The sequence below is a fragment of the Pelophylax lessonae genome (assembly GCF_965119305.1).
Source record: "Pelophylax lessonae genome assembly, chromosome: 6".
Classification (NCBI taxonomy): domain Eukaryota; kingdom Metazoa; phylum Chordata; class Amphibia; order Anura; family Ranidae; genus Pelophylax; species Pelophylax lessonae.
In genome coordinates, this window is record NC_138773.1 from 25121798 (window position 1) to 25145144 (window position 23347).

The 23347-nt window shown below is 40.4% G+C and overlaps 1 protein-coding gene across 1 annotated transcript in view; it reads left to right on the top strand.

The window, feature by feature from the left end:
* LOC309558501 (up-regulator of cell proliferation-like) overlaps positions 1–23103 on the top strand; it is a gene marked incomplete at its 3' end in the record, with an annotated part of 167010 nt that extends 143907 nt beyond the window's left edge. The window contains exon 2 of the mRNA XM_082261581.1: positions 18413–23103. Coding sequence (XP_082117707.1) covers positions 18413–23103 — 4691 coding nt within the window. The remainder of the gene's footprint in view (positions 1–18412) is intronic.
* Between the last annotated feature and the right edge of the window lie 244 nt (positions 23104–23347).

The window sequence follows — 23347 nt, forward strand, 5'->3', positions numbered from 1 at the left end:
AGCTGCCACCTAGATAAAGGTAAGCCTGTGGATGTGGTGTATCTGGACTTTGCAAAGGCCTTTGACACCGTTCCCCACAAACGCTTACTGTTCAAACTAAGGAAGGTAGGTATGGACCATAAGGTGAGTACCTGGATAGAGAACTGGCTCCAGAGAAGGTTGCAAAGGGTGGTGATTAATGGGGAGTACACAGATTGTGCGGGTGTGGAAAGCGGGGTCCCCCAGGGTTCTGTCCTGGGGCCAATCCTGTTTAATTTATTCATAAATGATCTAGAGGAGGGGATATTGAGTACAATCTCAGTATTTGCGGATGATACTAAACTAAGCAGGCCAATATCTTCTGGGCAGGATGTGGAAACCTTACAAGCAGACCTGAACAAAATAACGGGGTGGGCAACTACATGGCAGATGAGGTTTAATGTTGAAAAATGTAAAGTAATGCACCTGGGTGCCAGAAACCAGAAAGCAAGCTACTCACTAGGGGGGGGACCTCTGGGTGGGTCTAGGATGGAAAAGGACCTGGGGGTACTGGTAGACAACAGGCTTGGCATTGGCATGCAATGCCAAGCCGCTGCAAGCAAAGCCAACAGAATACTGGGATGTATAAAAAAGGGGATTCACTCCAGAAATAAAGAGATTATTCTCCCACTCTACAAGACTCTGGTCCGGCCACATCTGGAGTGTGCTGTCCAGTTCTGGGCACCGGTCCTCAGGAAGGATGTGCTGGAATTGGAAAGAGTCCAGAGAAGGGCAACAAAAATAATTAGGGGAATGGAGGACATCAGCTATGAGGAAAGACTACAAGCACTGAACTTATTCTCTCTGGAGAAGAGACGATTGAGGGGGGATATGATATCAATGTACAAATACTGTACTGGCAACCCTCTTATATGGAAAAACCTATTCAGAGAAAGGGAATACAATAAGACACGGGGCCACTCACTAAAACTAGAGGAAAGGCGGTTTAACCTTAAAATACGCAGGGGGTTCTTCACTGTAAGAGCAGTAAGGATGTGGAATTCTCTTCCACAAGCAGTGGTATCAGCAGGGAGCATCGATAGTTTCAAAAAACTATTTGATGGGCACCTTAAAGACCACAACATACAGGGGTATACAATGTATGGTTAACAGCAAACACACACACACATCATAGGTTGAACTGGATGGACTGATGTCTTTTTTCAACCTCACTAACTATGTAACTATGTTATTAGTGCTGGTTCGCCACCAAAAAAAAGAAAAACACCCACTTCTGGAGCAGAAGGAATAGCGCCTGAGCTGCACAAGGGGGCAGAAATTATGCCCCTAATATTATTAGTGCTGCTGCGCAACAAAATATAAAATCGAAGGACGCACCTGCAACAAAGAAGGGGGAGTACTAATATTGCAGCAACAGAACCTGAAGCTGTTAAAAAAAAAACACAACCCCTCACAGTTACTCTTGCTGGGAGCTGGAATGGGCCCTGCTGTTAAAAATTGTTGAGTACTAATATTGCAGCAACAGAACCTGATGCTGCTAAAAAATAAATTGAAAAAAAATTGAAAAAAAAAAAAAAAAATATATATATATATATATATATATATATATATATACATGTATCAATGAAATAAAAAAGGGGAACAGTGGGGTGACACAGACGTGTTGTATATAATACACTTCAGTGGCCCCACAACAATCACAGCACAGCACTAAACTGACTGCAGTACACTGTGTAACATAAGAATCAGCCCTATGGCTTATATATATATATATATATATATATATATATATATATATATATATATATATATATATATATATATATATATACTGCATTGGCGGATGTATACACTGGACTTGGCTGATATATATACAGTAGGGATGATCAAACTTTTCAAAAGTTTGGTTCTGCCAGAACATCTGAACTTCCCGAAAGTTCGGCCCGGATTTCAGAACCCCGTTGAAATCAATGGGACCTGAACTTCGGTAATCAAAAAACACCATTTTGAAGCCCTAAAACCCAATAAATGTCCCTAAAAAGTGCCTAGGGTTCTGGGTCATGCCCCAGGGACTATTAATCACACAAAAAAAAATTCCTAAAAATTGTCATTTTTGATAGAGAGCCAATTATTGAAAAAATAAAAAAAAAACTTAAAAAAAATAAAAAAATTCTTTTGATTTAGTGTCTGGGGGGGGGGGGTCTAAAAAGTGTACCTGTGAAGTTTCAGCTCTGTAGCATGTCCAGAACCAGAAAAAAAAAGATTGTTTGTATTAGGTCACTTATAGAACAGGGATATGGCTCTGCTATTTTCACACCTTGCCGGTTTAGTAGCACGAGTTTTTTTGGGCATTTTTTGGGGTCTTTGGAGGCAGGCAAAACACATACTTATATGTATATATACACCTAGACATATATAGGTGTGATAGTAGCAGAAATCTATGCTTGCGCTAATTAAATAATTAACACTAATATGGCTCCGCTCCTATCACACCTATATATGTGTAAGTGTAAAAATACATATAAGTATGTGTGTATATATTGCCCTATACACAAGTTCAGATGTTTTGCCTGCCTCCAAAGACCCCAAAAAAATGCCTGCAACAACACACCTGGGCGTTTTTTTTTTGGCGCTAGCGTTTTTTTGGGCATTTTTTTGGGCGTCTTTGGAAGCAGGCAAAACATCTGAACTTGTATATAGGGGTATATATACACACATACTTATATGTATATATACACCTAGACATATATAGGTGTGATAGTAGCAAAAATCTATGCTTGCGCTAATTAAATAATTAACACTAATATGGCTCGGCTCCTATCACACCTATATATGTGTAAGTGTAAAAATACATATACTGTAAGTATGTGTGTATATATACCCCTATACACAAGTTCAGATGTTTTGCCTGCTTCCAAAAACGCCCAAAAAAATGCCCAAAAAATCGCCAGCGCCAAAAAAAAAAAACGCCCAGGTGTGTTGTTGCAGGCATTTTTTTGTGGTCTTTGGAGGCAGGCAAAACATCTGAACTTGTGTATAGGGGAATATATACACACATACTTATATGTATTTTTACACTTACACATATATAGGTGTTATAGGAGCCGAGCCATATTAGTGTTAATTATTTAATTAGCGCAAGCATAGATTTCTGCTACTATCACACCTATATATGTCTAGGTGTATATATACATATAAGTATGTGTGTATATATACCCCTATACACAAGTTCAGATGTTTTGCCTGCTTCCAAAGACGCCCAAAAAAATGCTAGCGGCAAAAAAAAAACGCCCAGGTGTGTTGTTGCAGGCATTTTTTTGGGGTCTTTGGAGGCAGGCAAAACATCTGAACTTCTGTATAGGGATATATATGCACACGTTATATGTATTTATACACTTACACATATATAGGTGTGATAGGAGCGGAGCCATATTAGTGTTAATTATTTAATTAGCGCAAGCATAGATTTCTGCTACTATCACACCTATATATGTCTAGGTGTATATATACATATAAGTATGTGTGTATATATACCCCTATACCCAATTTCAGATGTTTTGCCTGCTTCCAAAGACCCCAAAAAATGCCCAAAAAAAAAAGCCAGCTACAAAAACGCCCAGGTGTGTTTTTGCAGCAGGCGTTTTTTTTGGGCATTTTTTTGGGGTCTTTGGAGGCAGGCAAAACATCTGAACTTGTGTATAGGGGTATATATACACACATTCTTACATGTATTTATACACTTACACATATATAGGTGTGATAGGAGCGGAGCCATATTAGTGTTAATTATTTAATTAGTGCAAGCATAGATTTCTGCTACTATCACACCTATATATGTCTAGTGTATATAAACATATAAGTATGTGTGTATATATACCCCTATACACAAGTTCAGATGTCATGCCTGACTCCAAACATGTCCTCAAAAAAGCCCTATAAACGCCTGCAGCCAAAAAGCAGGCTGATCGGCGAGAAGCCATATCTCTGTTCTGTAAGTCACCTAATAGAAACAAACTTGTTTCTATTGCGGTCACCCTGACATGGAAGGGTTTGGTCACCCTGCCATAGCAGTCAGAGTCAGTTCACCCTACACTACACTACGGTCACCCTGGCACTTAACACTTTCCCTACAGAAACTAAATTTTTGCATCTAACTAAAGTGTAAAAAAGCACTCTAACTACACTAGATATCCCTTTCCTCACACTAATAAATGCTAAATGACACTTTTGAAGCAGAAGTAACAGAACTGCTTCCACTCTCTTCCATGTCCCTGTATTACAATGCTAGGAATTTGGCAGGGCTATCTTATATACTGGGGGGTGTATTCACTAATGATTGGCCTGTGGACCCCCTAGTCACTCCAATCACATTCCTAGCATTCTCCTGCCCCCTCAATTGGCTTTTACTAATGTTTCTGGTCCAATCACGGGCTTTTAAAGCCAATTTCCTGTCCCATTGTATTTTGGTCGGTTCTGGTTGCCGAATTCCGAACTTTTTCAGCAAAAAGTTCAGAATTCGGCCGAACCTCGAACAGCCAATGTTCGGGTCGAACCGATGGTCGACCCGAACCGTTCGATCATCCCCAATATACAGCACTGGTTGATATATATCCTGCAATAGCTGGTAAATATATATACTGCACAAGCTGATATATCCTGCAATAGCTGATAAATATATATACTGCCCTATCTGATATATCCTGCAATTGATGATAAATATATATACTGCACAAGCTGATATATCCTGCAATAGCTGATAAATATATATATATACTGCACCATCTGATATATCCTGCAATTGATGATAAATATATATACTGCACAAGCTGATATATCCTGCAATAGCTGATAAATTTATATATATACTGCACCATCTGATATATCCTGCAATAGCTAATATATGTATATATACTGTATACTGCACTGATATATCCTCCAATAGCTGAAATATATATGCTGCATAGGCTTATATACAATAGCTGATAAATATATATACTGCACCATCTGATATATCCTGCAATAGATGATAAATATATATATACTGCACAAGCTGATATATCCTGCAATAGCTAATAAATATATATACTACACTATCTGATATATCCTGCAATAGCTGAAATATATATACTGCACAAGCTGATATATCCTGCAATAGCTGATATATATATATATATATATATATATATATATATATATATATATATATATATATATATATATATATATATATATATATATATATATATATATTGTGTCTACACTGGCTGATCTATAAATATAAAACACACAATCCACTAACTACCCTGCCTAATCTCACTCCTATCTCATCCTCTAACCCACTACACAACGGCTGCCGTGTAAGCAGTTTTATATAGTGTGGGGCGTGGATTTAGCCTCTGAGCCATGATTGGCTAAAGGTACCCTGCCTCCTGCCTTTGGCCAATCATGGCTTTGATAGAACATTGTGCTGTGACTGGCCAAAGCATACAGGTCAAGGTGCATGCTTTGGCCAATCACAAGAGCTTAATGCACTGCAATTGCGCAGTGCATTATGGCGGACGAATTTGCCATGAGCGGCCACGTTCGTTGTTCGTGTGTTCAGCGAATGCACAAACACCCGATGTTGGAGTTGAACTTATGTTCGACTCAAACTCGAAGCTCATCCCTAGTTACCCGGCATGAATGTAAACAACCTGCAGACTGTGTACAAAAAGAACACTTCCTTACACTGTATTTTCCTTTAAAACCAAATACCTGTAATTGTAGACTGGTTATTTTATTTATTTATTTATTTATTTGTGCCTTTTTTTTAGATTCTGAAATAAAGAAATCATGGCTTCTGGCACAGATGCTGCAAAGAAGATAGATTGTCTTAGATGGAAATTAATGGAAGTGTTTGAGGAGGACGCAGAGGGTTTGTATGATGAGCTGGGATCTCAAGGCCTCATAACCTGGGATAAGATGATGCAAATCCAAAATGATGATCCAAGAAGCAGAGTTGATAAAATCATCAGCATTATACTTCATAAAGAAGAAGACTGTCTGACATTCCTGTGTCATCTTGAGAACATAATCCTCAGATTTCCAGCACTGAGAGACCTGTCCCGGCACTTTCCAGAAAGTGAGTCCTCTCAGCTAAAGTAATATTTTAGGCTGGAAGTTTTGTTTGTCTACTGAGCTTCTAAATTCTACCATTCTTTAGGCAACAGAGCAAGTGGAGATGGCTAAATGATACTTGATTTGCCTCCATTTAGCTGCAGGGATCTGGTGATCTTCACTGCATGGTCCCAGTACAGCACACCCTCTGCATGCGATTCGGCTCCTGTTATTCAATCGCCGGTCATCTCTCAGAACTTGCATGCAGGTGCTGGGTCTGATGGTTTCTATCTTCGAGGCCCTTCCATTCACTCAGTTACATGCCAAACTTCTGCAAAAGGTGATTCCAACCAAATGGGACAAGAATCCACAGTCTCTGGACAATCTGATACTGTTGAGTCAGGGTGCGTGAGGGTCTCTGCTTTGGTGGCTCCGCTCTCCGGGGCTTCAACAAGAGAAGTACTTCCTTCCCCTGTTCTGGACAGTGGTTACCACGGACGCTGGCCTGTCCGGGTGGGGAGGGGTCCTGGGCACGGAAACAGCCCAAGGGTTCTGGTCTTAGGAGGAAAATTGGCAGGCGGACTACCTCAGTCATCAGGCACTGTGTCCGGGCGAATGGTCCCTTCACCCGGAAGTGTTTTAACAACTGTGTCTTCAGTGGGGGACCCCCAATGTGGACCTGTTGGCCTCTCGTCTCAAGGTGAAGGCTCCGCGATTCGTTGCAAGATCTTGGGAACCTCTGGCAGTTGCCACGGACGCTCTGGTGGTCCCTTGGGGGCGGTATCGTCTAATTAATGCATTTCTGCCAATACAACTTCTGCTGAGACTTCTGCGCAGAATCGAGGCAGAAGGGATTCTTCCAAAGACTGCTGGCAACAATTTCCTTGGTTTACACCCTCGTGCAGGGAGTTCATCATTTGGCCCCTCCGATGCAGTCTGTGGTGCCTCCGTAGGATCTTAACCTGGTATTGTCTGTTCTTCAAAGACCACCCTTTGAGAATATTTGTGAAATTCCTCTACTTACCTTGTCACAGAAAGTGGTTTTCTTGATGGTTATCACTTCTGCACGCAGGATCTCGGATCTGGCTGCTTTGTCCTGTCCGTCGCCTTACCTGGTGGTTCACAGAGACAAGGTGGTGCTTTGCCCCTGTCATTCGTTCCTTCCTAAGGTTGTTTGGGGGTTCCACTTGAATGAGGACATTGACCTAAGCAAAAGCACCCAAAAGAGGTTGCTTTGCATTCTTTGGATGTGATCCGGGCTATCAAGGTGTACTTGATGGAACCGGAATATTCGGAAATCGGATTCCTTGTTTATTCTTACGGATGGTCCTCGTAAGTGGCAGGCTGCATCTGCTGCGACCATTTCCAGATAGATCAGGAAAACGGTAGTAAAGGGCCTATTCCATTAAGGGTTAGGTTCCACCTTTTCCTGTTAAGGCGCATTCCACAAGGGCGTTTAGTGCCTCCTGGGCCTTCCGTCATCAGACGTCAGTGGTCTAGGTTTGCAAAGCGGCCACCTGGGCATCTGTACACACATTCACCAAGTTCTACAAGGTGGATATTTTTGCATGTGCAGATGCTGCCTTTGGCCACAAAGTTTTGCAGGCCTACGGGCCCCAAAACACCACTGGAGGCTTCTACTGACCCCCATTAACCAGTCAGATCTGATTTGGGCCAGATAGTCCCTGATTGGCAGAACACAGGACTTGCGGCCTAGTCGCTGGCTGCAGCCACGGCCTTTCCTGGCGGGGACCGCGACCATACACACAGGACCCGGTAAGAATCTAAGCTTACTGGACCCACTTTTACTCCCCGGGCATCCCCTCAACTGCACAATCACCTCCAGCTCCCCACAGGAACCTCACCTGTGCCCTGCAATTCACCACAGGCCACACCACCCGCCATCTTCCTGGCACGAGGTGACACAGCTCTGCTATAGACCGCACTCTGCTCTCCCCTAAGCGCAGCCATTCCCCTTGTATTCTCTGCTGGACAGATAATTTTCATTTCATTAATCACTCTATATTAAGAACTCTATTCATTATTGATCCTTTACTGAAGTGATGCAGCGTTAACCCTTTACTCTCTGGCTCACCAGTCAAGTTGCACACAGCAGGATCCTCACGTCTACCGTCTGCAACCCACCCATATTTTCCTCAATATGCCATCCACAAAAAGGAAGGGACCATCCAAACCAGCCAAAATGACAGACTTTTTCCACAAGCCTCAAAAATTTAATTTCCACGATGATCCCGCAGTCAATCCATGTCCATGTCCGAATCCTCTGGGCGCCGCAATGCAAATGCTTCCTCCAGCAACAGCCAATCTCGTTCTCCTCACCCTTCGGGTGATACTAGATCAAGTGCATCTTCCTCATCATCCAGCCCAGCAAAATCCAAACTCAAACTTCATGAGGACAATTACCCCCGATCCTCTGTGACACCCAATGCCTCCCTGGATCTTACCAGGGAACTGCAAGATTCCATACTTGAGTTCCCCACTTTGAATCAGCCAGTTATGGATACCATACTGAGGGATACTGCTTTGGGACGTCCCATCTGTCAAATGAAGATATGAAGCTGTGTCCGTCAATAAACGAAAGAGAAAACTGGATATTTGTCTTACCGTAAAATTATTTTCTCTGATGTTCATTGTCAGACACAGTACCCACCCCTCTGTAGAGTTAGCTTATGTATTCTTCTGACACTGCTTGTTACAAAACTGAGATCCTAGAGCAAAAAGTGTGAGTATACCACCTGGAACTGCCCCATAGGCATAGTTAAGCTTTGTTAACTTTTGTTAACCCTTTTCAGCCTAGTGTCCTACTCCTAGGAAGAACAGCATAACCCACCTGTCAAATGAAGATATGAAGCTGTGTCCGTCAATGAACATCAGAGAAAAGGATTTTACGGTAAGACAAAAAATCCAGTTTTTAGAGAGTTCCTGAATAACTTCTTGATCGTTTACTTTTACGTTTTACGTTTATTTTACCTTTGTTTTATTCATCTTTCATCACCGGCCACACGTGCTCACCTCATTTAAAGTCCTGGGGCCACATTTGCTTTTCTTTATAGTGAGTATATATGAACCATACAGTCCTTGTTGGATGGTATATCTCAAGAGAAAAAAAAAAAAATTGAAAAAACAGTCCAATTTAAATCGTTGTGTATTTGGTCACCACTCCTTCTGTGCAATTCTTAAAAGTGCTCATCTACTACAACAAGTGATAACACCCCACTCAAGCTCCCCTTCTAGTTGTGCTCCCACCTCTATGGCAGCAACCTCACAATTAAGTTTGGTCAGTGCTCGCTTTTTAGTCACCAGTGGACTAATAAATAAGGATATTCTGTCTTCCTTTAATCCTCTTTGTCTGTGTCTCTTACCATAGGATTTATGTATGCAAGAAAAGATACTCTGATAGTGCTTATATCATTTAAAACCCAGCACTTTAATAAAATGTTAACAAAATCACTACTTACATATTCAGGGTGCTTGTAGAGCACCATTTTGACTTTGTTTGATAAGTCAATGCAGTGTGTTGCCTCAGTGACACCAGCGGCTCGTTTGCAATTCCTCCCAATGGGTGCACTCACAGTACTGTCCTCCTTGCCCCTCTCCTACACATTACGCCACAGGGTCATGTGGCTTCCTCAGGGGAATTCTATTGGATGGTAGTTGAGTGCTCTTTTTATAGCGTTAATCACTGTATGTATACATATATTATGTATACATATATTATATATATATATATATATATATATGCGTATATATATATATATATATATATATATATATATATATATATATATATATATATATATATATATAATGTATACAGTTGGTTTGGGCTGCTCATTCACAAGAATTACGTATATATATATATATATATATATATATATATATATATATATATATATATATATATATATATATATATATATATACGTGTGTGTGTGTATATATATATATATATATATATACATATATCTATATATATATATATACATATATATGTATATATGTATATGTATGTATATATATAGATATATATATATATATATATGTATGTATATATATATATATATATATATATATATATATATATATATATATATATATGTATATGTGTATATATATACGTATATATATATATATATATATATATATATATATATATATATACTGTATATATATATATATATATATATATATACATATATTTACATAAAAAGTACAGTAAAACTGCAGGAAAGGGCACTGGGGGGCAATGTAATGTGATTTTATTTTATTTTGAACGGTATCAGTGTGTTTGGTGAATTTTACATTTGAATTTGCCGCCGGTTCCACCCCCCGGCGGACGTCACGTCGCCGGAGACGGAAGCCGGGGCTCGCAGACGATCGGGAGGAAGCTCCGCCGCCGCACACCGCTCGCAGTCTTCGCTGGATCCCGGAGAAAAGGTAAGTAAAACCTCCTCTAGCATCCAGCGATCTTCTTAGCGCTACCCCGAGTGTGACTCGGGGTTACCGCTTTTGGCACTAAAATCTTACCCCGAGTCACACTCGGGAATACCGCTAGGAAGGTTAACTGACAGACAAAATATCGCAGCTTTATATATATCTCCACCATACCATGAGTTTCGGGTTGTCTGTTAAAGCGGAGTTCCGGCCTCGGGGGTGAATTTTAGATAAAAATACCCCCGGGACAGTCAGGGCTAGTGCATTACATAATGGATAGCCTCTGTACTGTCCCGAGTCACACTTACCTTTTAGAAGAAATACCTTTAAAATTTCTTCTCCAGCGCTGCCATCTCATGAAGCCTTACAGGGGGTGTATAACCTTGTCCGCATTTGTCAAGGAGATGATAAATAAAAAAAAAACGCCTTTAGAACCAGATATGGGTCATAAGTTATGCCTTTTTGACCTTTGCAATGCCCCCGCAACTTTCCAGCACTTCATCAACTATGTTTTTCAAAACTGGTTGGACCAGTTTGTGATTGCCTATCTGGATGATATTCTTATCTTTTCCAATTAACCATTAGGAGCACTGCAAGCATGTTTGCACTGTCTTCGAAAGATTAAGGAAGAATCGACTTTATATCAAACTGGAGAAATGTGAGTTTGATTAGACCAAGATCCAGTTCTTGGGGTATATTATTTCTCCAGAAGGAATGAGCATGGATCCCAAGATTGAAGCAGTGGTAGATTGGCCAGCCCCTAGAAATGTTAAAGAAATACAATTAATTATTGTATTTGCCAAAATAAAAAAAAGAGGTTCCCTTTGTATGGTCACCTGAGACACAGACTGCTTTTAGTAAGCTAAAGACTCTTTTTACTTCTGCACCAGTATTGGTTTATCCCAACACTGAACTACCTTTTATCATGGAAGTGGATGCTTCAGACCCTGCCGTGGAAGCTATCCATTCTCAGAAAAGATGCAGCTTCATCCTTCATCAATGGCAAAAAGGGAATCCTTTTCTGAATGGAGGCATCTGCTGGAAGGGGCTAATCATCCTGTAACTAGAATTCATTAGTTCTGCCAAGAGATTGACTTCTAGACAAGCACGTTGGTCTCTATTATTTTCCAGGTTAAATTTTATTATCTTGTATCGACCTGGATCAATGAATGGCAAGGCCAATGCCCTATCAAGGATGTTGTCTGAGCCTCTCCAGAAAGGCGACTCTGAATGTACAATCCTACCTCAAAAGAATTTTCTAGGGGCAACAAGTTCCAAGACATTCTTGAGTCTCCTCAAAGAGCGGTATGAGAATGACCCACTTTCATCCTGCTAAGAAAATTATCCTTGAATAAAAGTATGGCTTTTGGACTCAAGTACATCATCTCTATTTATCCAAATCTACTTGGGATGGAACGCTCATGGTTAAATCATGGCCCTAAAATTGCAGTGCATTTTGGGATGTTTAAAACAAGAACTTTTGGCATGTTCCTTTTGGTGGCCTAGTTATGTCAAATGAAGACCTGTGCATGCAATAGGACTTCTCTTTTGGGGTTGCTTCAGCCACTCTCTGTTCCTTTAAGACTGTGGGGGTGAATTTGCACTTTGTGGTTGATTTTCTTCCCTCAGAAGAAATGACCACTATCTTGGTAGACGTTGACCATCTGGCTTGTATACCAGTCAAGGGGGTACCTTCTGCTGAATAAACTGCGGAGTTGATGGTTTGATAAATCTTTAAACTACATGGAATTCCTGATGTGGTGTCTGTACTGTTTATCTCAAGATTTTGGAAAAGCTTTTGTTCAGCCTTAGGTGTAACTATTAACCTGTCCTCTGCTTTTCATCCTTAGTCTAATTGTCAGACTGAGAGGACCAATCAAACATTGGAGCAGTACCTTTGATGTTTTGTCAGTTATCTTCAGACTGACTGGGCGGACTATCTTCCTAAGGCAGAGTTAGGCAATTCTAAACATAGCTCCACTTCTCAAAGTCCTTTTTACTTAACCGGTTGCCGACCGCCGCACGACCATATACTGCGGCGGTCAGCCCCGGCCAGGCAGAGTGACGTATGGGTACGTTACTCGCCTGTCACTGACTTGAGAGCCAGCTCGTTCACTGACAAGTCAGTGCATGTGACCGGCGGACCCGATCGTCCGCCGGTCACTCACGATCGCTCCGGTGAAGGGAGAAAGGCGGAGCGGCTTATGTAAACAAGCCGCCCGTCATTCTCCCTGGTGTAAAAATGAAGATCAGACGGTTCTACTATGTAGGACCGTTGATCTTTGTTTTTACACCAATAGCCATGTCCCTATACAGTTAGAAACACGCCCTTAGGACACACTTAACCCCTCCCTCTCCAATACAGTTAACCCCTTCCCTGCCAGTGTCATTTTTGCAGTAACAGTGCATATGTACAGCACTGATTACTGCAGTAATGTCACTGGTAACCCCAAAAGTGTCAAAAATGTCAGTCAAGGGTCCGATCTGTCTGCCGCAATGTCGCAGTACCGAAAAAAAAATCGCAGATCGCCGCCATTACGCATTAAAAAAAAACACCAAAAATTACAAAAATCTTTCCCTTTGTTAGTAAACGTGATAACTTTTGCGCAAACCAATCAAAATACGCTTTTTGCGATTTTTTTTACCAAACATATGTAGCATAAAACAAATTGGCCGAAAATGTTAAAAAGTTTTGATTTTTATATTTTTTTGGGGGAATTTCATATAAAAAAATGTGAAAAATATTGTTATTTTTGTAAAATTGACGCTCTTTTTTTGTTTATAGCGCATGATCAAAAAATCGCACAGGTGATCAAATACCACCAAAAGAAAGCTCTGTTTGTGGTTAAAAAAGGACGTCAAATTCGTTTAGGTGCAGCGTCACATGACTGCGCAATTGTCTGTTAAAGTCACGCAGTAAAAAATCGCAAAAAACCCCCTGGTCTTTTAGCAGCCAAATCCTCCGGGGCTTAAGTGGTTAAACACCGGGTATCATTCAGTTTTTATTCCTGATCTTCCTATGACAACTCCAATTCCTGCTGTTACCAGTAGACTAACTACATTACAGGAGATGCGGGAAAAAAATTATTGATACTCTGAAGGAGGCTCAGAACTGTTACAAGAAGGCCGCTGACAGACATCGTAGGTCACCTCCTACATTTTATGTGGGTGACAAAGTTTGGTTATCTACCAAAAATGTAAAGGTTCATGTTCCATCTGCTACACTGGGCCAAAAAATTGTAGAACCTTTCCAGATTTCTGCTCAAATCAATCTGGACAGCTTTTGTTTAAAATTTAATGACAGTATGAAGATTCACACTGTTTTTCACATATCATTACTCAAATCATTGCGTGAAAATACTTTTTGCGGAAGAATTCTTCCACCTCTTTCCACAGAAACCCGGCCCTATCACCTCCAAGGGACGTCCTGGGAGGAGGGTAGTACTGTCAGGGCCTGGATTTGGACTCGAGACCTCTGCTGTGTCGGCCTGCGTCTATTCTTGCTGAGCTACCTGGAATGTTGGACAGTTCCCGGGACAATTCCTTGAATGATCCTGTCTTGAACCTTGCTTGTCTTGAACCCTGAACTCTTTGCTCTTTATATGAACTTCCATATTCAAGCCATGTCTCTGAACTTCCTGTTTGCCACATTATTGTGCTCTCTCCAGCAAGTATCTCGCTCCTGTCTTCCTTGCTGCCGCCATATATTTTGCTACCATTCATTATCGACCTTGGCTTGTTCCTTGACTATGCTTCTGCCTGATCTCAACCTGCAACTACTCATTACTGACCGTTTGGCTTGTTTACTGACTACACTTCAGTTTGATCCCTACCTGCTTATCCGATACTGAACCCCGGCTTGTTCACCTCCTGGTAGGGTGATCCTAAGGAACGGGACCTGGTACTAACAAACATAAAATCCATCTCCACCTTTAGGAGCTCTGATGAACACCAGTTAGTACTTAGACTCAACACCTCAGATGAGCTCAGCATCATTCACCAGGGTGACTGCCTGTGCACCTGTTCTGCTGGTCAGTGGTAGCAACTGGTCTTCAAGCCTGACCCCTGATCGTGACAAACCGTTCTTATCTAAGTCTATGTTGAGACCCAAAGGGAAGGGAATATGTGACTCTTTTCTGACATATAACACTAGATATGTTGTATACTTACCAGAATGTCCTTGTGTTAAACAAAACGTAGGTAGGATAACACATAGGTTAGGGGACAGACTGCAAGAACATATATATATACAGTATATACAAACTTTTGCGGGGATTTAAAAGTCATAATTTGTTAGCTAATTTTTGGAAAGATCACAGAAAAAATCCTAAAGGCCTAAAGTTTGTGGCTATAGGCTCTATAGACCCACACTGGAGGAGCTCTAACAAAGTGCAGGAAAGATCCAGATTGAAGACCTGCTGGATATATATGAAAATTGCTGCACCTTTGGGCTTCTGGACAGGAAGTGTATTGCTGTCTATTGAACAATGGTTGCTGGACTTTGGCAAAATGGCAATGATGCACTTTCTATATAGATATGTGGAATCACAGTGTGTTTGCCCATAAGCATTTGGCTGCCAGACTATGACAAGATGGCTGCCGTTTAACAGTCTGTTCAATCCAATCTAATTGAGATGTGTATACTGTATATATGAAAATTGAGGATGCCGTTGCGCATGAAATGTGATGGGTGGAGTTTAGAGTGCTGACGTCACACCACCACATGCTGGCAATTTTTTATGATTTTCTTTTCTTTTAACCAATGTTTTGTACTGTGTATGCAGATATTTTAAATACTGTAAATACTACACTGTAGAAGCTAGATCTGGCTCTATCCCACACACCTACACTCTATATTCATGCACCCTGGACCATGAAGATCTGGACAGTGGATTCATTCAAAGGAACTGCTTCCATGAGAGAGCTTTTGTCATCTTGGTAATTACATACACATGGTGATACACATGAGTGCTATTGCTGCTTATAATTTTTGTTCTGGTGAGTGTGGAGTGTTGGTGGTGGTTTTGGCGTAGTGGATTTTCACTGTAATCTTGATTAAAGTAAAGGAGGAATTTATGCACCATATGTTCAAGAATTGGTGGACGTATTATACACATTGATATATGGACTATTAGTTGGTATAATTGGTGTTTTTATAATATTTTAATATTCATGTATCATTTTTTCACATTTACGTTTTTGCTTGTAAATTTAATTCTATATAATATTTTTTTTATTTTGCACTGAAGTCTTTTTACTAAATTAATGGTATACATTTTAGATGTTAAAATGTGTTTAGTGCTGTACCCATATATCTTTACAAGATAGGGGCCGAACATCCCCCTGTTTAGTTCGCACCAGAACTTTCGAACAGAGAAAAAGTTCTGACCCGAAGCACTATTAAAGTCAATGGGACCCAAACTTGAAAAATCAAAAGACCCCATTTTGGAGGCTTATATGTAAGTTATTGGCCATAAAATAGGCTATGGGGGCCGGGTACTGCCCTGGGTGACATGTATCAGTGCAAACCTTTTTTTTTTTTAAAGGATTGTTTTTACAGGAGTAGTGATTTTAATGATGCTTAAAGTGCAATAAAAATGAAAAATTCCTTTAAATATAGTGTCTGGGGGGTCCCCTTAGTCTGGCTGTAAAGTGCTGTGGATAGAACCTACTGCAGCAAAAACGGACATTTCTAAAGAACAAAATAAAATGAAATTACATTTAAATTGTTGGCAATACAATACCATTGCCAGCAATAGAAATTTTTTTTTAAAAGAATGGCATAGCCCCCCCCCCCCCATTCTTAACTAGGCCATTTGGGTCTAGTATAGATTTTAAGGTAAACCCCATGCCAAAAAAAAAAAACACGTGTCCCCCCTCCCCCCCAAGATGCATACAAGATCCAAGCATGAAGCCCGGCAGGTCAGGAAATGGAGGCACGAGTAAGCCCCCCCCCCCCTCCTGAACCATACCAGGCACATGCATTCAACAGGGGGGGGTTCTGCGGGCAGGGGGCTTATCGGAATCTGGTATCCCCCATGTGAATCAGTATGGGGTACATAGAACCCCGACCCATTCACCAAAAAAGTGTAAAAACAATTAAAAACAGGAGACAGTTTTTGACAATTCCTTTAAAAAAATTTTTAAAAATGACCCCCGATTTAAGTCCATTGTCAATCTCGATGCTGGCTGCATGGCCGAACCCAAAACCCCCTCCCAAAAAAATGCTCTGCCATCAACTAAGGCAAACCGCCAAATGCCTGGCTTGCTTTTTAAAAGTTCTTATATAGGTAAGGGGGGGAGCCACCTGGCAATGTCACCTGTTGGCACCGCCCCCCTTTTGATGTCACCGACTGGTGTATAGCCCTGCCCCAAAGCACCCACCCCCCATGTTGAGGGCACGTGACCTGGTAGAGTTCGGAGGGAGTGCTTGTTCACCCCCCTTTTCTGGCCTGTCAGGCTGCATGCTAAGATAAGGGTCTGCTATGGATTTTGGGGGACATGGCCAGCATCCCGACCCTGCTGCTATTCACTGTGCCCTGATTGGGCAAAGCTTTTTCCAATTAAGGGTTTAGAATGCACTGTGCAGTACCTTGCAGGGCATTCTGCGGGGCATTCGGCAGGGTGAACACTCACCAAACACCCTGCAAAGTCCCCACAACAGGCAAAAAGGCAATGTTCAGGGCGCACTTTTGCTTGGCCCAAGCTGTTCACCCAACCCTAATCTTTACATTGTTGGTATATGTAGTGAGCCTATTATTCCATTCACACAGTTCCTAAGTGACACAGGGACCTGGGATTTCTTGTCATAACATGTTATACAGCCATTGTGTATTTCTATATGACTCGCGCCACTGGTGTATCCAATGTGGATATCAATCAAAGAATATAATGGGAGCTGCTGGTTCAAATAATTAATATTGTATGGAAATGCAAGTAAATAAAACTGCGCTACCCCTAAATTGAAAATAGTGCCTGGTGCTAATGTGACAATAAATATATCTAAAATAAATTATGTGTACCATCCATAGGCACTACAACCTATGGATGGTACACATAATTTATTTTAGATATATTTATTGTCACATTAGCACCAGGCACTATTTTCAATTTAGGGGTAGCGCAGTTTTATTTACTTGCATTTCCATACAGCCATTGTGTATGAAACCTATTAATCTTAGTGGGTTTCCAAATCCAGTGCTGGGTAGCATGATAAAAATGTGAAAAGGTCCAAGCGCTTTGATAACCTGAAGATTGAAAGGATTAAAAGAGGTGCATGGAAGCCAGTCGGCCCCCAGTCTGATGTACTCACCCTCCAGTCTGCCACCAACCAAGTAGACCTGTCTAACGATATAAATAAAGAACAGGGGTTTAATTGACACACATTTGCACACCATTAGCAGCCATGTGCTTCCATTATGGAGACACTCAAAATAGTCAGTGTTAGGACTGCAAGTAACACGGGGTGCCGTGTAGAGACCTTGTAGCTTACACATGTGTTTGCAAATGTGTGTCAACTAAACCCCTGTTCTTTATTTATATTGTGAGACAGGTCTACTTGGTTGGTGTCAGACTGGAGGGTGAGTACATTAGACTGGGGGCCGGCTGGCTTCCATGCACCTCTTTTAATCCTTTAAATCTTCAGGTTTTCTGATACAGGATGGAGACGCTGGGCATTACCTGCTGGTGTCTCACTTAAAGTCCCAAATAGCCTATATTGTCCAAGCACTTTGATTGCCCTGTATTTCTCCAGTGAAACAGATCATTGGAGTTTTTTTCCAAGGTAGAAAACCATTCAAACACACACTATATAAAATCTCTGGCAGTGGCAATGCCTAGCATTAGGTTTTATGTTAACTACATTATGTTCTTTTTTTAACAGATAAAATGAAGAGTTTCCATGAACTTCTTGTCAGTTTAAAAATGGAGCATTTAACTGATTCCAAACTGGCATTGAGTCACATCCTAGACATTGGAGCAGAGACTCTGAGAGATGTCCATCCTCAAACCATTCAAGATGTACCATGGCATTTTTTGAGGAAGTTGATGGCTTTAAATAGAGATGCACTTAATACTCAGTATGAACAAGAGGAACAAATACTCAGTTTAAATGAAAACGAGGAGGAAGATAGTTTAGGTGAATCTATTCACCCCCTGGATGTCCTGTGTGTTCTCCTGCATTGTTCAGACAGTTTTCTACAACAAGAAATTGTATCCAAACTGTCCATGTGTCAATTTGCCGTCCCTCTGCTGCTCCCTGCTGTTAATGGGTCACACTGCACTCTCATGCTTTGGGCAATCAGGGACATAGTGAAGAAGTGGAGACCTCAGTCATTAGCTGAAAGTAAAGGGTTCAGAGAGGAAAATGTGGTGAATATTTCCATGCCAATTTTCTCCTTCATCAGACTGGGTAACACCAAATTATCAAAATCTAAAATCCTGAATCAAGTTCTAAATCCAGCCCAACAACACCACAACTTTTTCATACATGAAGATATGGAGGGAGGAAACATTGAGAGGAAAATATCTGATGGACTTGTGGAAATGTCCTGGTATTTTCCCTGTGGTAAGTCTGATGTTTTCCTAGAACCCATCGCAGTGACCAACCTACGAGGAGACCTGGAGACCAACTGGGACCAGTTCATGTTTCTGACTCGAGTCTCATCAGCTGTATTTATATTCATGGAGAGTATTTCTGATATACAATTCAAACTGTTATCATCCTTTAGTAACACTGACACCCAGTTTTATCTTATTGTTACTCCAGAAAAGGGTAAAACAAACACAGAGACCTCTGTTCACATAAAAAATCTAGAGACAATTTTAAAGATGAGTGCAACAAATATTATAACAAAAACCAGCACAGAAAATGATGCAGCATTGGTGAATAAAGTTCAAAAAAGCATTGAGAATGTTTTAAAATCTTGTCAGAAAAAAAGGAAAAACTTGTATAGTACTAAAATTAAAATTGAAGGACTTCATATCTCTGTTGACGAGAATTCCGTTGAATGTCAGAAAGCAAAAGAAATAGCAAGTAAAATTACTTCGATAATAGAAAATGTGGAAGGGTATAAAAGGGAAACATTAAAATTACAGGGAGATTTGTGGAAAGAATTGTCAAAAGTAGAAAAAGAACTTTGCAGAATGGCAAAACAAGGTGAAAAAGATGCACAAGGATATACATCAGAGCTCCAAGAAAAGCGCAATTTACTACACAAAGAACAATATCAGCATGATACTCCTGATGGCATAAATAATTTTACTGAAGCAATTACTGACCTTTCCAAGACTGAAAAACATTTTTTCTTGAAATGGATGAAATTTGAACTGGATTCAGTTGCAAGAAATAACATTTCTTTGTTGCAGTCTGAATACAAGGAAAAATGTAACGGCAAATCAGATGCCTCAGAACTTAAGCAGCTGGATCAGAAGATCTCAGACAGTTCTTTAGGAATAGAACATTTTCTACGTGAGCTAGGACAGTTTTATGAGGCTGAGTATTCTATGGCTGATAAGAAAATGAATAATAAAACCACTAGAAAATTAATTAAACTCCCTGGAATTGCTGCTGATCTCCTGCTAGATGGATTTCCATTGGAGTTGATTGACGGTGACGCCTCTAACATTCCTTTACAGTGGATAACTGATGTTCTGACTGAGCTAGACAAAAAGACAGGAGGACAATGCAAAATGAGAGTAATAACTGTACTGGGAGTGCAGAGTACAGGGAAGTCCACCCTTCTGAACACCATGTTTGGTCTGCAGTTTCCAGTGGCCAGTGGACGATGCACACGAGGAGCCTTCATGACTCTTCTAAAAGTGAAAGAGAACTTCCAGGAGGAGCTGGACTGTGACTTCATTCTTGTGATTGATACTGAGGGGCTGAAAGCTCCAGAGTTGACCTCTTTGGAGGATAGCTATGAACATGACAATGAACTGGCCACACTAGTGGTTGGGTTGAGTGATATCACCATCATCAATATGGCCACAGAAAATACATCAGAAATGAAGGATATTTTACAGATTGTGGTCCATGCTTTTCTTCGAATGAAAGAAATTGGAAAGAAACCCAACTGCCAGTTTGTACATCAGAATGTCAGTGATGTGTCTGCTCATGAAAAGAATATGAGAGACAGAAAGAAATTTCTGGAACAACTTGATGAAATGACAAGAGTAGCTGCAAATATGGAAAAGAAGCGTGGAATCACCCGTTTCAGTGATGTGATGGATTATGATCCTGAGAAGCACAATTGGTACATTCCTGGACTGTGGCTGGGGGTTCCACCAATGGCTCCAGTAAACTTTGGTTACAGTGAAAATGTTTATGAATTAAAGAAGTATTTGCTGGGATTTTTAAAATCACAAAACTCTAACAAAACTCAATGCAAAATCCCTGACTTCATCACATGGATAGATAGTTTGTGGAGAGCAGTAAAACATGAGAAATTCATCTTCAGTTTCAGAAACAGTCTGGTGGCTGAAGCTTATACCAAACTGTCTATGCAATTCTCCCTGTGGGAATGGGAATTCACCAAAAAGGTCCATAGCTGGATGATCACCAAAGAAACTTACATCAGAAATCAATCTGCAGCCAGTCTCAATGCTGAGATGTGCAACCAGTTTAAAACTGATCTTCAGAGCTTACTGGTAGAAGGGGAACTTGCAATGCTGAAGCTACTAGAAAAATATTTTGACAGCAAATGTGAGAACGTTCATCTTATTGAGCGATACAAGGAAGATTTCATCATGAGTGTGACGTTCCTGAAGAAGGAACTGGAAAGGAATGCTCTAAATAAACTCAGCGAAGTGGTTTCAATCCAGAAAGGCAAATATAAGATTCTGAATATTCAGAAGACATCTCAAGAACTGATCGAGAATGAAATAACAAATCTTCTAAAAAATTGCAGAGAAGAAAGATGTGAACTTGGTGACAAAGAAGCAAAGCAAATATTTGAGGAGATGTGGAAGAAAACACTTTCTGATTTACAAGTAGAGGAACTGACAAAACGTGACATTGGACAAATGATTCTTCGGCAGCTGAGGAAAGAAATGGGTCTAAAGGGAGGTGGTATTAATGAAAACCTAACCAATGTAAAGAGCTTGGATGACTATGGAATCAATCCATTTGTTCCTGACAAAAGTCATGTTGAATGGTCATTATTTTCTCGACATCGCAATCCAGTCTATTCACACCACCTGGACAAGATAGAAGGTCTTTCAACAACTTTGATAGATATGTGTAACTCTTACATCAAAGAGAAGGCAGGCAACAAAGGGGATTACGATGATACTTACTTCCAGGAGTTGCTACACAAGATCAATGATAAACTCAAAGACAAAACTTTTAAAAAACTTCATTTTTTACCCAAGTTTGAGCTAGATTTAAAACTTTATATCTTTGGAAAAGCATCTAGAGCATTTCAAGGCATTCATGACAGGTTTATTCAAGAAAATGACCCCAAAATTTGCCTTGAAAAATTAAAACCTCAATACTTGGCCACATTTGAGAGCATATTCCATGAGAAAGATGAGTGTCAGAGCAGGGCAAAAACATTCTGTGAACATTGCCTGAAGCCCGCGCTAACTGATTATATTCTGCAACATCTCGGCAAGGAAATCATTGATGACATTCTGAAAAGTTCTGACAGTCACATATTTAGCAGCAGAAGCACTTTTCAGTTTGTTGTGCTGGAGGGCTTGCTAAAGAAAAAGGAATTTAATCAATATTTGTTGTACATTAATCATTACAGCACCTTTTTGAAAGACTGGATCTATCAGTACATAACTGAGAAATACCAGAGTAAATCAACTCTAAACACCCTAGAAGAAAAACTTTTATCTCCAATCATTGACAAAATTAAAGAAGTCCTGAAGAGTGAGGAATGCATGAAAACAAAAACCATTGTGACATTTCTAGAAAGTTTCTGCAAGTCACTAGAGAAAGAAATAGTGATTTCACAGAATGAAATGACAGTGATCACTTTCCACAATACAGCAAATGTCAGTCAGTTCTCTGAGGACATTCTTTTCTATCTTCCCAAAATAAATGAGCAAATTTTATCAGATACAGAAATGTTGGACATTGGACATATTCTCTCCAGAGTCACACTGAAGCCTCAGGAGGAATTGCTGAATAAAGTGATTGGCTGTGGTAAGCAGTGTCCATTCTGTAAAGTCCCCTGTGAGAATACCGGTAGTGACCACCAGGAGCACTCTGCATCTCTCCATAGACCTCAGGGACTGGGAACATACAGATGGGCCAACAATGAGACTTTAGTCACTGACATCTGCTCCACTGCTGTGGTGTCTAAAAGTAAATTCAGAAACTCTGACACAGAAGGAAAATATCACCCATACAAAGACTACCATAAATACTATCCAGACTGGGCAATTCAGCCTAACGCCAGCTTAAAATCCTCAGATTACTGGAAATACATATTTGTACTTTTTAATAATACATTTGCAGATACATATACTGCAAAGCCAGCTAACCTTCCAAAGGACTGGAAGAAAATCACAGAAGACCAGGCTTTTGCAAGTTTAAATGAATCTTTTAATATCAAATTAAAATAACATGACTGTAATTGTGCCATCACTCACATATAATATAGTGTGTGTGTGTGTATATATATTCTGTATTGTGGGAACAACTGTTAGGGATCAGGAGCTAGGGGTTGCCCACATCCCTGTTGATAGCTAAACAACAAAGAAGAACCCTCTGGGCGGGACTTTAAAAGACAAGATTAGTCAGAAAGTGGAAATCGGAAAATTAACAATTTATTTATTGTCTCAAGGTTAAAACCATGAATAAAATGGT